The sequence below is a fragment of the Bubalus kerabau genome, chromosome 3 (assembly GCF_029407905.1).
Source record: "Bubalus kerabau isolate K-KA32 ecotype Philippines breed swamp buffalo chromosome 3, PCC_UOA_SB_1v2, whole genome shotgun sequence".
NCBI classification, from domain to species: domain Eukaryota; kingdom Metazoa; phylum Chordata; class Mammalia; order Artiodactyla; family Bovidae; genus Bubalus; species Bubalus kerabau.
The window spans coordinates 109,825,387-109,840,759 of NC_073626.1; the positions used below are offsets into that span (position 1 = coordinate 109,825,387).

At 36.0% G+C, this 15,373-nt stretch overlaps 1 protein-coding gene across 1 annotated transcript in view; it reads left to right on the forward strand.

Annotated features, from left to right (window-relative positions):
• LRP1B (LDL receptor related protein 1B) overlaps window positions 1-15,373 on the forward strand; it is a 1,835,261-nt gene that overhangs the window by 1,110,435 nt on the left and 709,453 nt on the right. Inside the window, exon 29 of the mRNA XM_055574440.1 lies at window positions 1,222-1,449. Within this exon, the coding sequence (XP_055430415.1) occupies window positions 1,222-1,449 (228 nt within the window). The remainder of the gene's footprint in view (window positions 1-1,221; window positions 1,450-15,373) is intronic.

Consider the following 15,373-nt stretch of genomic DNA (forward strand, 5'->3'; position numbering starts at 1 on the left):
TTAGCATTTGGATTTTCCTCACAGTAGAGCAGGAGAGGTTTTTAATGTCCTTAAAAACCACCATTTGAGGTGGTGCTATTTTCACTCAGTTGATGATTCATCTACTTTGGGAAACACTGACAAATTCTTTAAATATGTGATAGGCTGCACTTTGCTGCTTATTATCTTATTCACTTTTTTTCTTGCTACTTTCTTATTTGGTGTGTTAGCAGAGTTTATCTCTACAAAACAGGGAGATTTGTAAGTGAAAGTGCATTATCAAAAAATGATGATGTAGGTAACCTGCATAACAAAGATGTATTTAACAGCTTTAATCTCCTTCTGCTCTTCTTAAGTTACTTCAGCATCATTTTATAGGGGATTATCAACTTGAAGAGAGAAAATATGAAGTAAAATGTATAATTTGGGAAGATTTGTAAAAAAAACCTTAAACAGCATATTTAAACCAAAAATTGATACTAAAATTTGTGAATGAAAATCAGACTGTGCTTTGTTTTGTTTTATTAGTAATTTTTGTTGATTTGCAAAACAATTACTTTGAAGGGTCAATAAAAGTGTATTCATCAAATTTTAACTCAGGGATTTAGGTACTCTTGGCTTTAACTAATTTTTCACAATAATAACATATCTCAAAGGAGAAAAACAAGAGAACAAAATATCTGTGACTCCTCTTTCTATTAAATCTACTAATATTTCACAAACTCGGTGCAAGAAAGGTGCCTATTTAAGTAGAAATAATAGAATGCCTCACAATGTTAGTTACTACAGATTCACAAAAATTTACAGTATGTTATGCTTTAACATTAGCTTAATTTTGATAGGGAAAACATGAACATGACTTTTAAAAGCAATGTTCAACCTCATTTTATTCAAAGATCATATAGAGAAAAGTGTTCTTAGATTCCTTCAAAAAGCATTTACTACACTGTAATATTGTTATGATTATAAACAAAGACAAATGTGGCTGTGTGAGATTTGTAAAGTTCATGTCTTTTAACAAGTTTGCTTGAAATTCTAAGATCAGATCAATTACTGACAATTTCTTGGCATTAAGAAAAATGACTTAAGGATTTTAACTTATTTTTCATATTTTTATCAAATCTTGGTCATGTTTTTCATATGCGAAAAACCTATTAAATCATCAACAAATGTTTAGAATTTCTAGGCTGCTTCAAACTTACCAAGCTTATAAAGAAAAACACATTTCTCTTTCATTTCTAGAAATGAAGAAATTTCTTCTATATGCAAGACGTTCTGAAATCAGAGGAGTGGATATTGATAATCCATATTTTAACTTTATCACGGCCTTTACAGTCCCTGATATTGATGATGTTACTGTGATAGACTTTGATGCTTCTGAAGAACGTCTATATTGGACAGACATTAAGACACAAACCATTAAACGGGCTTTTATTAATGGAACTGGATTAGAAACTGTTATTTCAAGAGGTAAAAGATTTCTACTATACAGCTTTAAAAATGTTTGTTATTTAGTCTGTAATAATTGTGTCTCTTTTGTATTCTTTTTCTATTATCCAATTCTATGTTGTTAATTAATAGTTGGAATTGATTATTCAGTGATTTAATAATATGCTGTATTCTAACAATTGTCGAATGCTATAATTACATTGAATATAGTCATCTGATAACTAGAAATTTATCAAGAAGAAACAAATTCAGAATGGATGTTGAAATTAACAGATTTTTAAGTAAACATTTCTAAGTAAAAAGAAGACTCCTTTTCGCTGTTGGGGGTGTAGTTGTATTTGCCAAATGAATATAGGATATTGGTAAAGACTGTTTGCTCTGATTCAAGCTTATTATCAACTTCCTTTTGCATCTATTTTTTATAGAACTAGACTAAACAAATAAGAGAGAAAACTTGTTCCTGTCCTCCTCCTGACCCAGCAGGTTTAATCATAAGTTTTCAGTAATGTTGAATTAACAACCTTTAATTAATTTTTTTAATTAAAAATCTTAAAAAGAGAAAAAAGTAAATTTTCCAAAAGTAGAAAATACAGCTGAAATGAGACATACATATAAATGCAGTGGTTGAACTCTGAATGGTTAGCATGAATTATCCTCATTTTTGTTCTAATTTTGGTATAATGTGATTTCTGGGTCAGTTATTGTTTTATTGAGTGAATCTTAGTTGAGTACCTGCTGTTTGCCATGACTTTCAGAATCAAACAAGACACACTTTTTCTTCAGTCTCATACTCCTTGCAAAGACTTTACTTTACCAACAAAGTTCTGTCTAGTCAAACCTATGGTTTTCCCAGTAGTCATGTATGGATGTGAGAGGTAGACTATAAAGAAAGCTGAGCACTGAAGAATTGATGGTTTTGAACTGTGGTGTTAGAGAAGGCTTTGAGAGTCCCTTGGACCGCAAGGAAATCCAACCAGTCCATCCTAAGGGCAATCAGTTCTGAATATTCTTTGGAAGGACTGATGATGAAACTGAAGCTCCAATACTTTGGCCACCTGATGCAAAGAAATGACTCATTTGAAGAGACCCTGATGCTGGGAAAGATTGAAGGTGGGAGGAGAAGGGGATGACAGAGGATTAGATGGTTGGATGTCATCACTGCCTCAATCGACATGAGTTTGAGTAAACGCCGGGAGTTGGTGATGGAAGGGAGGCCTGGTGTGCTGAAGCCCATGGGGTCACAGAGTCAGACACAACTGAGTGACTGAGAGACTGAACTAACTAATTATCCTCCTTGAAGCGTGATTTGAAGGAAAGCAGAGGAAGGCATTCCCAGGTGGCTCAGTGGTAAAGAGCCACCTAGAAATGCCATTGCAGAAGATTCATGAGATGGGGGTTTAATCTCTAGGTTGGGAGGGTCCCCTAGAGAAGGAAATGACAACCCTCTGCAGTATTTTTGCCTGGAAAATCCCATGGACAGAGGAGCCCGGCAGCTATAATCCATAGGGTTGCAAAGAGTTAGTCACAATTGAGCATACATGCATGAATGGAGAAAGGCATAATCAGTGATTCAAACAGATATATCTAATTCCTCTGCCTTGAAAAATACTGAAAATTTAAAAATCAGACATTATTTGAGCAATGATTAACTTCTTAACAAAAGCAATAAAAGTACAGGTTTTAAATTTAGCTGTTTCTTAACAGTTTCCATACATACTACTAGAAGACTGGCTTGAGTACCACTAGTAGATCTGAGAGTATTTGAGCACTCAAGTATTCTCATATTTATGCTAGCTCTTTACCCATCTCAAGTTAATACTGTTAATGAAACTTGAATGTATTGGTTATAAGTTTTGTTCAGATATTTATTTCAAAGGTTCTATAAGAGAAGAAAAAAAAGCTAATGCAATTTTTTTTTTCAGGACTTTTCATAGGGGCAAAGGAAAAAAATAATTATCATTAGACTAGATTTTAAAAGACTATCTGGTTAATGACCATGAAAAGCCTTGAGAGAACAGTTAAAGGACGTAAGGTGCTCCCAAGACTGACTGATAGCTCAGTGGTCTTCTCACAAGAAGTTCATCAAAATCTAATAGAAAATTGTTCACATATTTTATCAGGAATGTTAAGTACTTTCCAAAGGCTCTATGAATTGTAAAAAGTAAAAATGCTTTTACCTCAAAAAAAAAAATATGGGGGAACAATTTTCTGTCTCTAAGTATAAATTGATAGCTAGTAGCAATTTGGTGAGTTTATCTTTGAGAAAATCACAATTATCTCCATTTAGCAGACTCTACAATTATTAACCACAAATTGAGCAATAATATTTTCTTACTAATAATAGATATACACATTAGGAACAATAATTATTAATTCAATCATTTTGAAAAATATTAGAATATGTTCTTATATGATAAGAAATTGAAGGAGGTCCAGTATAGACTGAATAGTATGAAGTACAGAATAGGGAGTTATATATCTAAAAAATAATAATAATAATCGGAACCAAATCATACCAGCCTATGTGGGCTAAATTGTTTATTTCTATGTTAATACTGAAAATAATGAGAACTGAGGACATGTTTTAAGGAGAGTATGACCACATGATTAGTTTTACTTGGAAAAATCACTCTAGATATTATTCTTACTAGAGAGTTGAAGAGATCTAAAGCGATGGCACCCCACTCCAGTACTCTTGCCTGGAAAATCCCATGGACGGAGGAGCCTGGAGGGCTGCAGTCCATGGGGTCGCAAAGAGTCGGACACGACTGAGCGACTTCACTTTCACTTTTCACTTTCATGCATTGGAGAAGGAAATGGCAACCCACTCCAATGTTCTTGCCTGGAGAATCCCAGGGACGGGGGAGCCTGGTGGGCTGCCGTCTATGGGATCGCACAGAGTTGGACATGACTGAAGTGACTTACCAGCACCAGCACCAGCAGGGTGAAGCTAGATGAGCAGTGAACTCTGGGAAATAAGTTTGCTGTAATGGTTTTAGTAAAAGGCGATGGAAGCCTAGAAAGGGTGGAAACAAAAGAAACAGTGGAATGTGAAAAAATTTTTGAGATTACAAAGAGTAAACACTTGAAATAATTGAATATGAAGATTGAGGAACAGGCATTGTCAAGGACAACTACTTAGTCTCTGGCTACCGGACAAGTTGAACAACATTGCCTTTCCCTTTCTTCATGAATGAAACTTGGTTAGAGATCTATATGTCCTTCCAAAAGAAGAGAATCTTTGGATAACCTTTTGGTAGTTCAACTTCTGAACTCATCAAACTATCTCAAATCCTGCCAGTAATTGTACTTTATTTTATCCTTTTATCTGTTTGAGTCCATGCAAATTAAATTTTGGCCATTCTCTTATCTCTTATACTGTTGGCCTCTGTTTTCTCACTTCATTATCCTTCATCTACTGGAATTTTTCTTGAGACATTCTTCTTACCTTTCTCAGCCCAAGTCTAATGTCAAACCACCTTCAAAAATCAGGACCCCATCTATCCATTGCCCCAAGCAGTCTCCATTTTTCTTCCAGTTAGACCGTTTTCTGATGAAAACACTGAGGCTCTTTGGATCAAGATTTTATGAAGGTGATTAAAAATAGTTTGTCTGCTTTATCATTCTCCATATCCTGAAACACTAAGCTATTCTTTATGTATTACCCATGTTAGCTCTTATTTATAGTCAGTTGTAGCAGATAATAGCAGATAATTTCGTTAACAGATAAACACTAATATATGACTATAGACACATTCATTGTATTCATCATTTATTTATAAGTTAATATATATTTAACAATGACCAAGATGTAATTTTATTCTTAAAAAATAAATAATTAACAATTCTTGGCAAAAGGGTTTCTAGTTACCTGCAACCCTACTTTCTGGTGGCAGTTAATTCTTATACTTGAGTCACTGCTTGGCCTAAATGTTTTCAGTTATTCATGCTCTCAAGGTTTATTTTTCTGACATGTTATATAATAATAGGTGTCATTTTAATGTGACAAATACCATGACCTCAATTAATCTTTGAGAACCTATTGTTAAGAATTATTTCTATTCTGCAGGTAAGAAAACTGACATTCACAGAAACTAAAGCTTAGTGTCTAAACCAAAGAGAGGAAATGATAAATTCTTACTTAGGATCGTATGTTTAGAGCTCCTATCAGCCTTACTGCTGATAATAGGACTTGGAACTTCATTTCAATAGGCTGGGTGTTTTCCTTTTAATATAGCCCCAGAAACTCAGTTGCACATCTTGAGTACTCCTGTACTGCCTCAGTTCAGTTCAGTTCAGTTCAGTTGCTCAGTAGTGTCTGACTCTGCAACCCCATGGACTGCAGCATGCCAGGCCTCGCTGTCCATCAGCAAATCCCGGAGCTTACTCAAACTCATGTCCATTGAGTCAATGATGCCATTCCAACCATCTCATCCTCTGTCGTCCCTTTCTCTTCTCACCTTCAATCTTTCCAAGCATCAGGTCTTTTCAAATGAGTCAGCTCTTCTCATCAGGTGGGCAAAGTATTGGAGTTTCAGCTTTAGCATCAGTTCTTCCAATGAATATTCAGGACTGATTTCCTTGAGGATGGACTAGTTGGATCTCCTTGCAGTCCAAGGGACTCTCAAGAGTCTTCTCCAACAACACAGTTCACAAGCATCAATTCTTCAGTGCTCAGCTTTCTTTATAGTCCAACTCTCACATCCATACATGACTCCTGGAAAAACCATAGCTTTGACTATGTAATGTCTCTGTTTTAATATCCTGTCTAGGTTGGCCGTAACTTTTCTTCCAAGGAGTAAGCATCTTTTAATTTCATGGCTTCAGTCACCATCTGCAGTGATTTTGGAGCCCCAAAAAATAAAGTCAGGCACTGTTTCCCCATCTATTTGCCATGAAGTAATGGGACCAGATGCCAGGATCTTAGTTTTCTGAATATTGAGTTTTAAGCCAACTTTTTCACTCTCCTCTTTCACTTTCATCAAGAGGCTCTTTAGTTCTTCTTCACCTTCTCCCATAAGGGTGGTGTCATCTACATATCTGAGGTTATTGATATTTCTCCTGGCAATCTTGATCCCTGCTTGTACTTCTTCCAGCAAGTGTTTCTCATGATGTACTCTGCATATAAGTTAAATAAGCAGGGTGACGATATACAACCTTGACATATTCCTCTCCCGATTTGGAACCAGTCTGTTGTTCCATGTGCAGTTCTAACTGTTGCTTCCTGACCTGCATATAGATTTCTCAAGAGGCAGATCAGATGGTCTGTTATTCCCATCTCTTCAAGAATTTTCCACAGTTTGTTGTGATCTGCACAGTCAAAGACTTTGGTACTGCCTAGAGTTATACCTTATAGAATAATAGGGTGCCCCCAAAAACCTATGAAGTATTGCTTATGATTAACAGAGTAACAAAAATGAAAATTACCTTAAAGCTCCTGATATAAGCCAGGAGTAACATAGTTGAATTTTCGCACTTGTATCTATGCTGATTTTATTTCATCTATTGTTTATTTCTCAAACAATGCTTGAAAGGTAAGCATTACTTTCTACTCTTAATTATGAAGAAGCATTTTGTTCAGGGTGACTATACTAGGAAATAGTAGAGCTTTGTCTATCCAAGTTTGGATTTAGGCCTTTTGACTCCAAAGCTATCTTCTTTTATTCCCCTAAATGTCTTTTTATTTATTTTTTTAACACATAAAGGATCTCAGCAAGGTAGAGAGAAGAAGTTTTACTGCGACCAAATGATTTGTGCACAATATCCTTTTCCAGTACTCACTAAATATACACTCAGTATACTCTGCAGAGTTCATCTAGCAGTACCTGGAAGAAAGATAGGATTTATTTTACCCTCTCATCAAGGCTTTTATTGATTATTCTGAAACATAAAGAAACACTTAGAAAATATGTTGACAATCTTATGAAACTCCAGGTCACCATCTATAGAATCCCATTTTTTTTTAATTGTAAAATACTCCCATTGTATCTGAGTATTTTAGGACAAAGTATACATTGTTCTTCTTTGAAAAATTTAAGACTGAACTCTGAGCAAACACAACTGCTTGAGCAAAGTATTTTTTTTAGTACTAGTCATCTACTATATGAATAAACCAACTAGTCATATACTATCTGAATAAACTGAACTGTTAGGTTGAGTTTAGAAGAAGCTAAAATTGATATAAGAAAGATGAATATGAACTGGAAATTTTTTTCTATAAACAACACTTTCTAAAGTAGTTGTTCAGTCGCTCAGTCGTGTCTGACTCTTTGCATCCCCATGGACTGCAGCACACCAGGCTTCCCTGTCCTTCATCATCTCTTGGAGCTTGCTCAAACTCATGTCTATTGAGTTGGTGATACCATCCAACCATCTCATCCTCTGTCATCCCCTTTTTTTCCTGACTTCAATTTTTCCCAGCATCAAGGTGTTTTCTAATGAGTCAGCTCTCCGCATTAGGTGGCTGAAGTATTGGAGCTTAAGCTTCAGGATCAGTCCTTCCAAAGAATTTTCAGGGTTAATTTCCTTTAGGATTGACTCATTAGATCTCCTTTCAGTCCAAGGGAATCTCAAGAGTCTTCTCCAACACCACAGTTGAAAAGCATTAATTCTTTGGCGCTTAGCCTTCTTTATAGTCCAACTTTCATATACATACATGACTACTAAAAACACATAACTTTGACTATACAGACCTTTGTCAACAAAGTAATGTGTCTGCTTTTTAATATGTTGTCTAGCTTTATCTTAGATTTTCTTCTAATGAGCATATGTCTTTTAATTTCATAGCTTCAGTCGCTATCTGTAGTGATAGTAGGAAATAATACGATGATATGCTTCTTTTAACTGCAAAAATATAAATCATAATGGCACCCTACTTCAGTACTCTTGCCTGGAAAATCCCATGGATGGAGGAGCCTGGTGGGCTGCATTCCATGGGGTCGCTGAGGGTTGGACACAACTGAGCGACTTCACTTTCACTTTTCACTTTCATGCACTGGAGAAGGAAATGGCAACCCACTCCAGTGTTCTTGCCTGGAGAATCCCAGGGATGGGGGAGCCTGGTGGGCTGCCATCTCTGGGGTTGCACAGAGTGGGACACGACTGAAGTGACTTAGCAGCAGCAGCAGATAATATTGCTACTATATACATTTTTTTCCCAATGATACTTTGAATCTAACTGGACCTGTTTCAGAGTATCATTCAGTTCAGTTCAGTCACTCAGTCATGTCTGACTCTTTGCGACCCCATGAATTGCAGCACGCCAGGCCTCCCTGTCCATCACCAACTCCCAGAGTTCACTCAAACTCATGTGCATCGAGTTGGTGATGCCATCCAGCCATCTCATCCTCTGTTGTCCCCTTCTCCTCCTGGCCCTAATCCCTCCCAGCATCAGGGTCTTTTCCAATGAGTCAACACTTCACATGAGGTGGCCAAAGTATTGGAGTTTCAGCTTTAGCATCAGTCATTCCAATGAACACCCAGGACAGATCTCCTTTAGGATTGACTGGTTGGATCTCCTTGCAGTACAAGGGACTCTCAAGAGTCTTCTCCAACACCACAGTTCAAAAGCACCAATTCTTCAGCACTCAGCTTTCTTCACAGTCCAACTCTCACATTCATACATGATCACTGGAAAAACCATAGCCTTAACTAGACAGACTTTGTTGGCAAGGTAATGTCTCTGCTTTTCAATATGCTATCTAGGTTGGTCATAACTTTCCTTCCAGGGAGCAAGTGTCTTTTAATTTCATGGCTGCAATCACCATCTTCAGTGATTTTGGAGCCCAAAAAAATAAAGTCTGACACTGTTTCCACTGTTTTCCCATCTATTTCCCATGAAGTGATGGGACCTGATGCCATGATCTTAGTTATTCTATATAAAATTGTTTTCCACTTCTGCCAACCATTTTGCCAGTGAGTACTAAGGATTCATTTATTTCCTCTATTTTCTTACCCATTAAGAAAAATGCTTAGACAATAAAAGCCATTATGAAAATTAGTCCAGAGAAAAAAAACAAAAAAAGGTCAATAATAACAGTGAGATCTAGATTTTGGTAACAGGCCTTGAATCAAAGTAGAAAGTTTAGATGAGGAACATCTGTCTGAGGAGGCCTTACAAATAGCTGTGAAAGGAAGAGAAGTGAAAAGCAAAGGAGAAAAGAAAGACATATGCATTTGAATGCAGAGTTCCAAGAAGAGTGCAGAGAGATAAGAAACCTTTCCTCAGTGATCAGTGCAAATAAATAGAGGAAAGCAATAGAATGGGGAAGACTAGAGATCTCTTCAAAAAAATTAGAGATACCAAGGGAACATTTCATGCAAAGATGGGCTCAATAAAGAACAGAAATGGTATGGACCTAACAGAAGCAAAAGATATTAAGAAGAGGTGGCTAGAATACACAGAAGAACTTTACAAAAAAGATCTTCATGACCCAGATCATAATGACGGTGTGATCACTCAACTAGACCCAGGCATCATGGAATGTGAAGTCAGGGGGCCCTTAGGAAGCATCATTATGAACACAGTTAGTGGAGTTGATGGAATTCCAGTTGAGCTATTTCAAATTCTGAAAGATGATGCTGTGAAAGTGTTGCACTCAATATGTCAGCAAATTTGGAAAACTCAGCAGTGGACACAGGACTGGAAAAGGTCAGATATCATTCCAATTCTAAAAAAAGGCAATTTCAAATAATGCTCAAACTACTGCACAGTTGCACTTATCTCACATACTAGCAAAGGAATGCTCAAAATTCTCCAAGCCAGGCTTCAGCAATACATGAACTATGAACTTCCAGATGTTTAAGCTTGTTTTAGATAAGGCAGAGGAAACAGAGATCAAATTGCCAACCTCCACTGGATCATCGAAAAAGCAAGAGAGTTTCGGAAAAACATCTATTTCTGCTTTATTAACTATGCCAAAGCCTTTGACTGTGTGGATCACAATAAACTGTGGAAAATTCTTCAAGAGATGGGAATACCAGACCACATGATATACCTCTTGAGAAACCTATATGCAGGTCAGGAAGCAACAGTTAGAACTGGACATGGAACAAGAGACTGGTTCCAAATAGGAAAAGGAGTATGTCAAGGCTGTATATTGTCACCCAGCTTATTTAACTTCTATGCAGAGTACATCATGAGAAACGCTGGTGTGGAAGAAGCACAAGCTGGAATCAAGATTGCTGGGAGAAATATCAATAACCTCAGATATGCAGATGACACCACCCTTATGGCAGAAAGTGAAGAGGAACTTAAGAGCCTCTTGATGAAAGTGAAAGAGGAGAATGAGAAAGGTAGCTTAAAGCTCAACATTCAGAAAACTAAGATCACGGCATCCAGTCCCATCACTTCATGGCAAATGGATGGGGAAACAGTGGAAACTGGCTGACTTTATTTTGGGGGGCTCCCAAATCACTGCAGATGGTGATTGCAGCCATGACATTAAAAGACAGTTACTCGTTGGAAGGAAAGTTATAACCAACCTAGACAGCATATTAAAAATCAGAGACATTACTTTGTCAACAAAGGTCTGTCTAGTCAAGGCTATGCTTTTTCCAGTAATCATGTATGGATGTGAGAGTTGGACTATAAAGAAAGCTGAGCACTGAAGAATTGATGTTTTGAACTGTGTTGTTGGAGAAGACTCTTGAGAGTCCCTTGGCCTGCAAGGAGATCGAACCAGTCCATCCTAAAGGAGATCAGTCCTGACTGTTCAATGGAAGGACTGATGTTGAAGCTGAAACTCCAATACTTTTGCCACCTGATGCGAAGAGCTGACTCCTTTGAAAAGACCCTGATGCTGGGAAAGATTGAGGGCAGGAGGAGAAGGGGACGACAGAGGATGAGATGGTTGGATGGCATCACCGACTCAATGGACATGAGTTTGGTGATGGACAGGGAGGCCTGCCCTTCTGCAGTTAATGGGGTCGCAAAGAGTCCGATACGACTGAGCAACTGAACTGAACTGAATAGAATTTTAATTTTCATCCATGAAGCATTTTTGCAGAAGTTTGTAGACATCTGTTATTTAAAAAGTACCTATTAGTAAACACAAAGAGCTGAACACACATGTATAAAGAGGAACAAGTAGTGAATTGTAGATAGATAGGTCTTATAGAAGAGTAAACTAGAAGGTTATATGATAGCAGAACAGAAGGTCTTACACTGGAGGAGCTGTTTTTGTTTTTCCCCTTTCAATGCAGTGGAAAACTGCTGAAGACCTTTACAGATAGATATTGGTCAGTCAAACTCTTTTGAAGATGAAGCAGGTATATACTTGATAACTAGATTGGAAAAGTGAGAAATTACAGACAGGATACACTTAGAAGATTATAGAAATGATCCAAATCTGAAATAAAACCTAGGTATAAGAAGATTACAGACAACAAGAGTGAAAACAGCAGTAACTGAATGTGATGAATGTGAGAGGTAAACTTGACCAAATAATTGGAAAGCTATTAGAGACATTGATCCATATGAAAATAAAAAGAGACTTGCTTCAGACTTTTCTACCTAATCAGCAGTGATTTGTTTCTCTAAGACAGGAATAATTATAAGGTTAGCATGTAAAGCATATAAGGATTAGTCAAGAAGTTATAATTCTGCCCCTATGTTCTTAAAAAAAAAAAGATTTAGAAAACATGCATATGTGTTAAAAGTGAGAAAGCCAAGTGAGTAAGCACTCAGTTGTTCAGAGTTGGAGAGCTGTAAAATGTCCGAGGATGAGCACTAAAGATTCCTAAAGTGTTTGTAATGTTCTTAAGATGGATTATGGCTTTATTGATGTTTTCTTAGTTTTTGTACCATCATGTGTTATATATATAATAACATATAGATATATATACACACATACATATATACTTTTATGATCAGAGGTTTTCATAAATGCAACAGATTATTTAATATTTACAGAGTTCCTTTGAGAAAGCTTTTCACAAGTATTACCATTTTGCATTTTTAAGCTTTGCTTGCAAGAACAGAGAAATACTTGCCAAAAAAAAAAAAAATAAACACTGCAAATGAGTTTTGACTGGCTGAAGTCATATCTGCCCTCAGAGAGTTATGAATCCCCTCCTCTTTGAATGCACACCTGATTCGGGGCAGAAGGCTTGGTGTCCACTCCCAAGATGCTGGTGTCAGTAAGTCTGCTTCATAGAAAGAAAAAAAAAAAAAAATGAGTCTCACAAGCAGAGAATTGACAACCAATCCATTGTCATTTAGATTTATCTACATGTTAACCAGTTTGCATACTTACCTCAATCCCTCTTTCATTTAAGGCCTTCTCTCTGAATTATATCTTTCAAGGGTGTTAATTTAATGAGAATTTGTTATTGATATCTGAAAATAGTTTTGTTTAATCTTCTTTTTATAAAGATAATTTTTAATTGTATAAAATATACATAATGTAAATTTATCATCTCAAACCTTCTTAATTGTACAGTTTAGTAGTGTTAAGTACATTCACATTGTGTAACCAATCTCCATAACTCTTTCTATCTTACAAAATGAATCTCACCCCATTAAGAAACAACTTCCCATCCCCCTTCTTATTTTCTAGAAACCACTATTCTATTTCTATGTCTCTGAAACTACTATAGGTACCTCAAATAAAAGGCATCATCTAGTACTTACCTTCTTGTGAATGGGTCTTTTCTCTTAGCATGATATCTGCAAGTCCATCCATATTGTAGTATGTCAGAATTTCCTTTCTTTTTAAGGCTGAATAATGCTCCATTTTATGTATGTATCCCAATTTGTTTATACATTCATCAGTCAATGGATGTTTGGGTTGTTTCACTTTTTGGCTATTGTGAATAATGCTGCTGTGAACATAGGTGTGCAAGTATCTCTTTGAGACCTTTGCATTCTTTTGGTTATATACCCAGAGGTGGAATGGCTGGATCATATGGTAATTCTAATTTTTTGAGGAACTGCCATACGATTTCCCACAAAGGCTGCACCATTTTACATTTCTATCATCAGCTCACAAGGGTTCCAGTTTCTTCATATTCTTGCAATATTATTTTCTTCTTCTTCTTCTTCTTCTTTGTTGTTGTTGTTCTTGTTTTTTGTTTGTTAGTTAATTTTCTATTATTAGTAGTTGCCATCCTACTTGTGAAGGGCTTCCTTGATGGCTCAGATGGTGAAGAGTCCGCCTGCAATGCAGGATACCTGGGTTTGACCCCTGGGTTAGGAAGATCCCCTAGAGAAAGGAATGACAACCCAATCCAATATTCTTGCCTGGAGAATTCCTGGACAGAGGAGTTTGGTGGACTACAGTCCATGGCATCGCAGAGGGTCGGATACGACTGAAGGACTTTCACTTTCAATTAATAGGCATGAGGTGGAATATACTTGTGCATATGATTCACATTTCCTAATAATTAGTGATGTTGAATATCTTTTTGTGTTCTTGTTGATCATTTCTGTATCTGCTTTAGAGACATGGCTATTGAGTCATTTGCACATTTTTAAATCAATATTTTGTTGTTGAGATGTAGTTTGGAATATAATGTTGTTGAATACAAATTCAAAGTTTAGTGTCATTTTTTCTCAATCCTTTCCAGATATTATTTTACTATCTTTTCACATCTCTTGAGAATCTCTGTGTTTGTATAATTTGTCATTCCTTTTTTTTTTTTAAACAAAATATATGTTTTCTCTCTAAATGCTTTAAGTTCTTCTTTTTCCTCATGATTGTTTTTATTTAGCCATCTAAACTTTACTGTACTGGGTCATCTCTTTCATCAGTGCAGGGAGAAAACACCCTCAACTATTGTCTCTTATTTTTTCTAGCCTAGTCTCTTTATGCCTTCCTTCTGAAACTGACTAGATGTAGTAAGTTATTTGTTCTAACTTCCAACTCATCTAATCTTTTTGTTTCTGTTTTATTTGGCTAACAGTTAACTGTCTTGCAGTTCATCAGATGTCTTGCAGTTCACAAGTTGTCTCGCAGTCACTAGTGTCTAACCTGCTGGCTAATCCATCTAAATAATTGTTCTTTTTAATATTGTCAAGTTATTTTGCTTCTCATTTATATACATTTCAAGAAGATTTTTAAAAATAAATTATTGCACCTTGCTTATTATTTTGAAGTATATTTTTTTTCCTTTAAAATTACCCACTCAGTTTTCTTTATGTTACACATAATAATTTAAGACCATGTAGGCTTTGGGAACTTAAACCTATTCTTTATTTTTCTCTTATGTCTTATTCTTTGTGTGTGCTTTAATTTTTATGATCTATTATGAGAACAAATTCAGTGTAGAAATTGTCAATTCTTGGGTGGAGAAAATTTTTTTATTCCTTAGAGGATTTGAATTTGCTTCTTTTGGAGAAAAAGGAGTCATTATAAGCAAAGAACCATTCCCTTATACAAACAATGGATGCATCTCTTGCCCAACCACAGACCTATGCTTAGATTTTTTTCTTTCATACCCAGAAGAGAGACAGAAAAAAATGTTTTATATTTATTTAAAGAATCATACTCCTTTTTAAGCAGGCATATATATATATATATATTTATTTATTTTCTTTTTTAACTCACCTGAGGATGTTGACCATTATTATATCCGGGAATTGCACTTGTTTAGCTCTGCTACTTTTTGTTGGTTTAAAGACTGAACACTCTTGCACTGAGCAACTAGTAATCCAGGAATCTCTAGATTTTCATTACAAATTGTTGCCCCTATGGCCTCACCAACCTCTGTATTCCTACTTGGCTTCCTTTATGATTTTATGTAACATACAATTGTGTATTAGCATTTAGATATTTTTCTGTCTGTCTTATGATCTCAACAACACATTTCAAAGTTTTAATTTATCATACATCAGGGAGTTTTGTGGTGGTGAAAGACTTTTAGGAATATCTAATCTGTCTTACTTTAAGAAGTGAGAGTCATTAGAAATAGGAAATTGAACTTTCTGAAAAACTTGCTCAGAGAT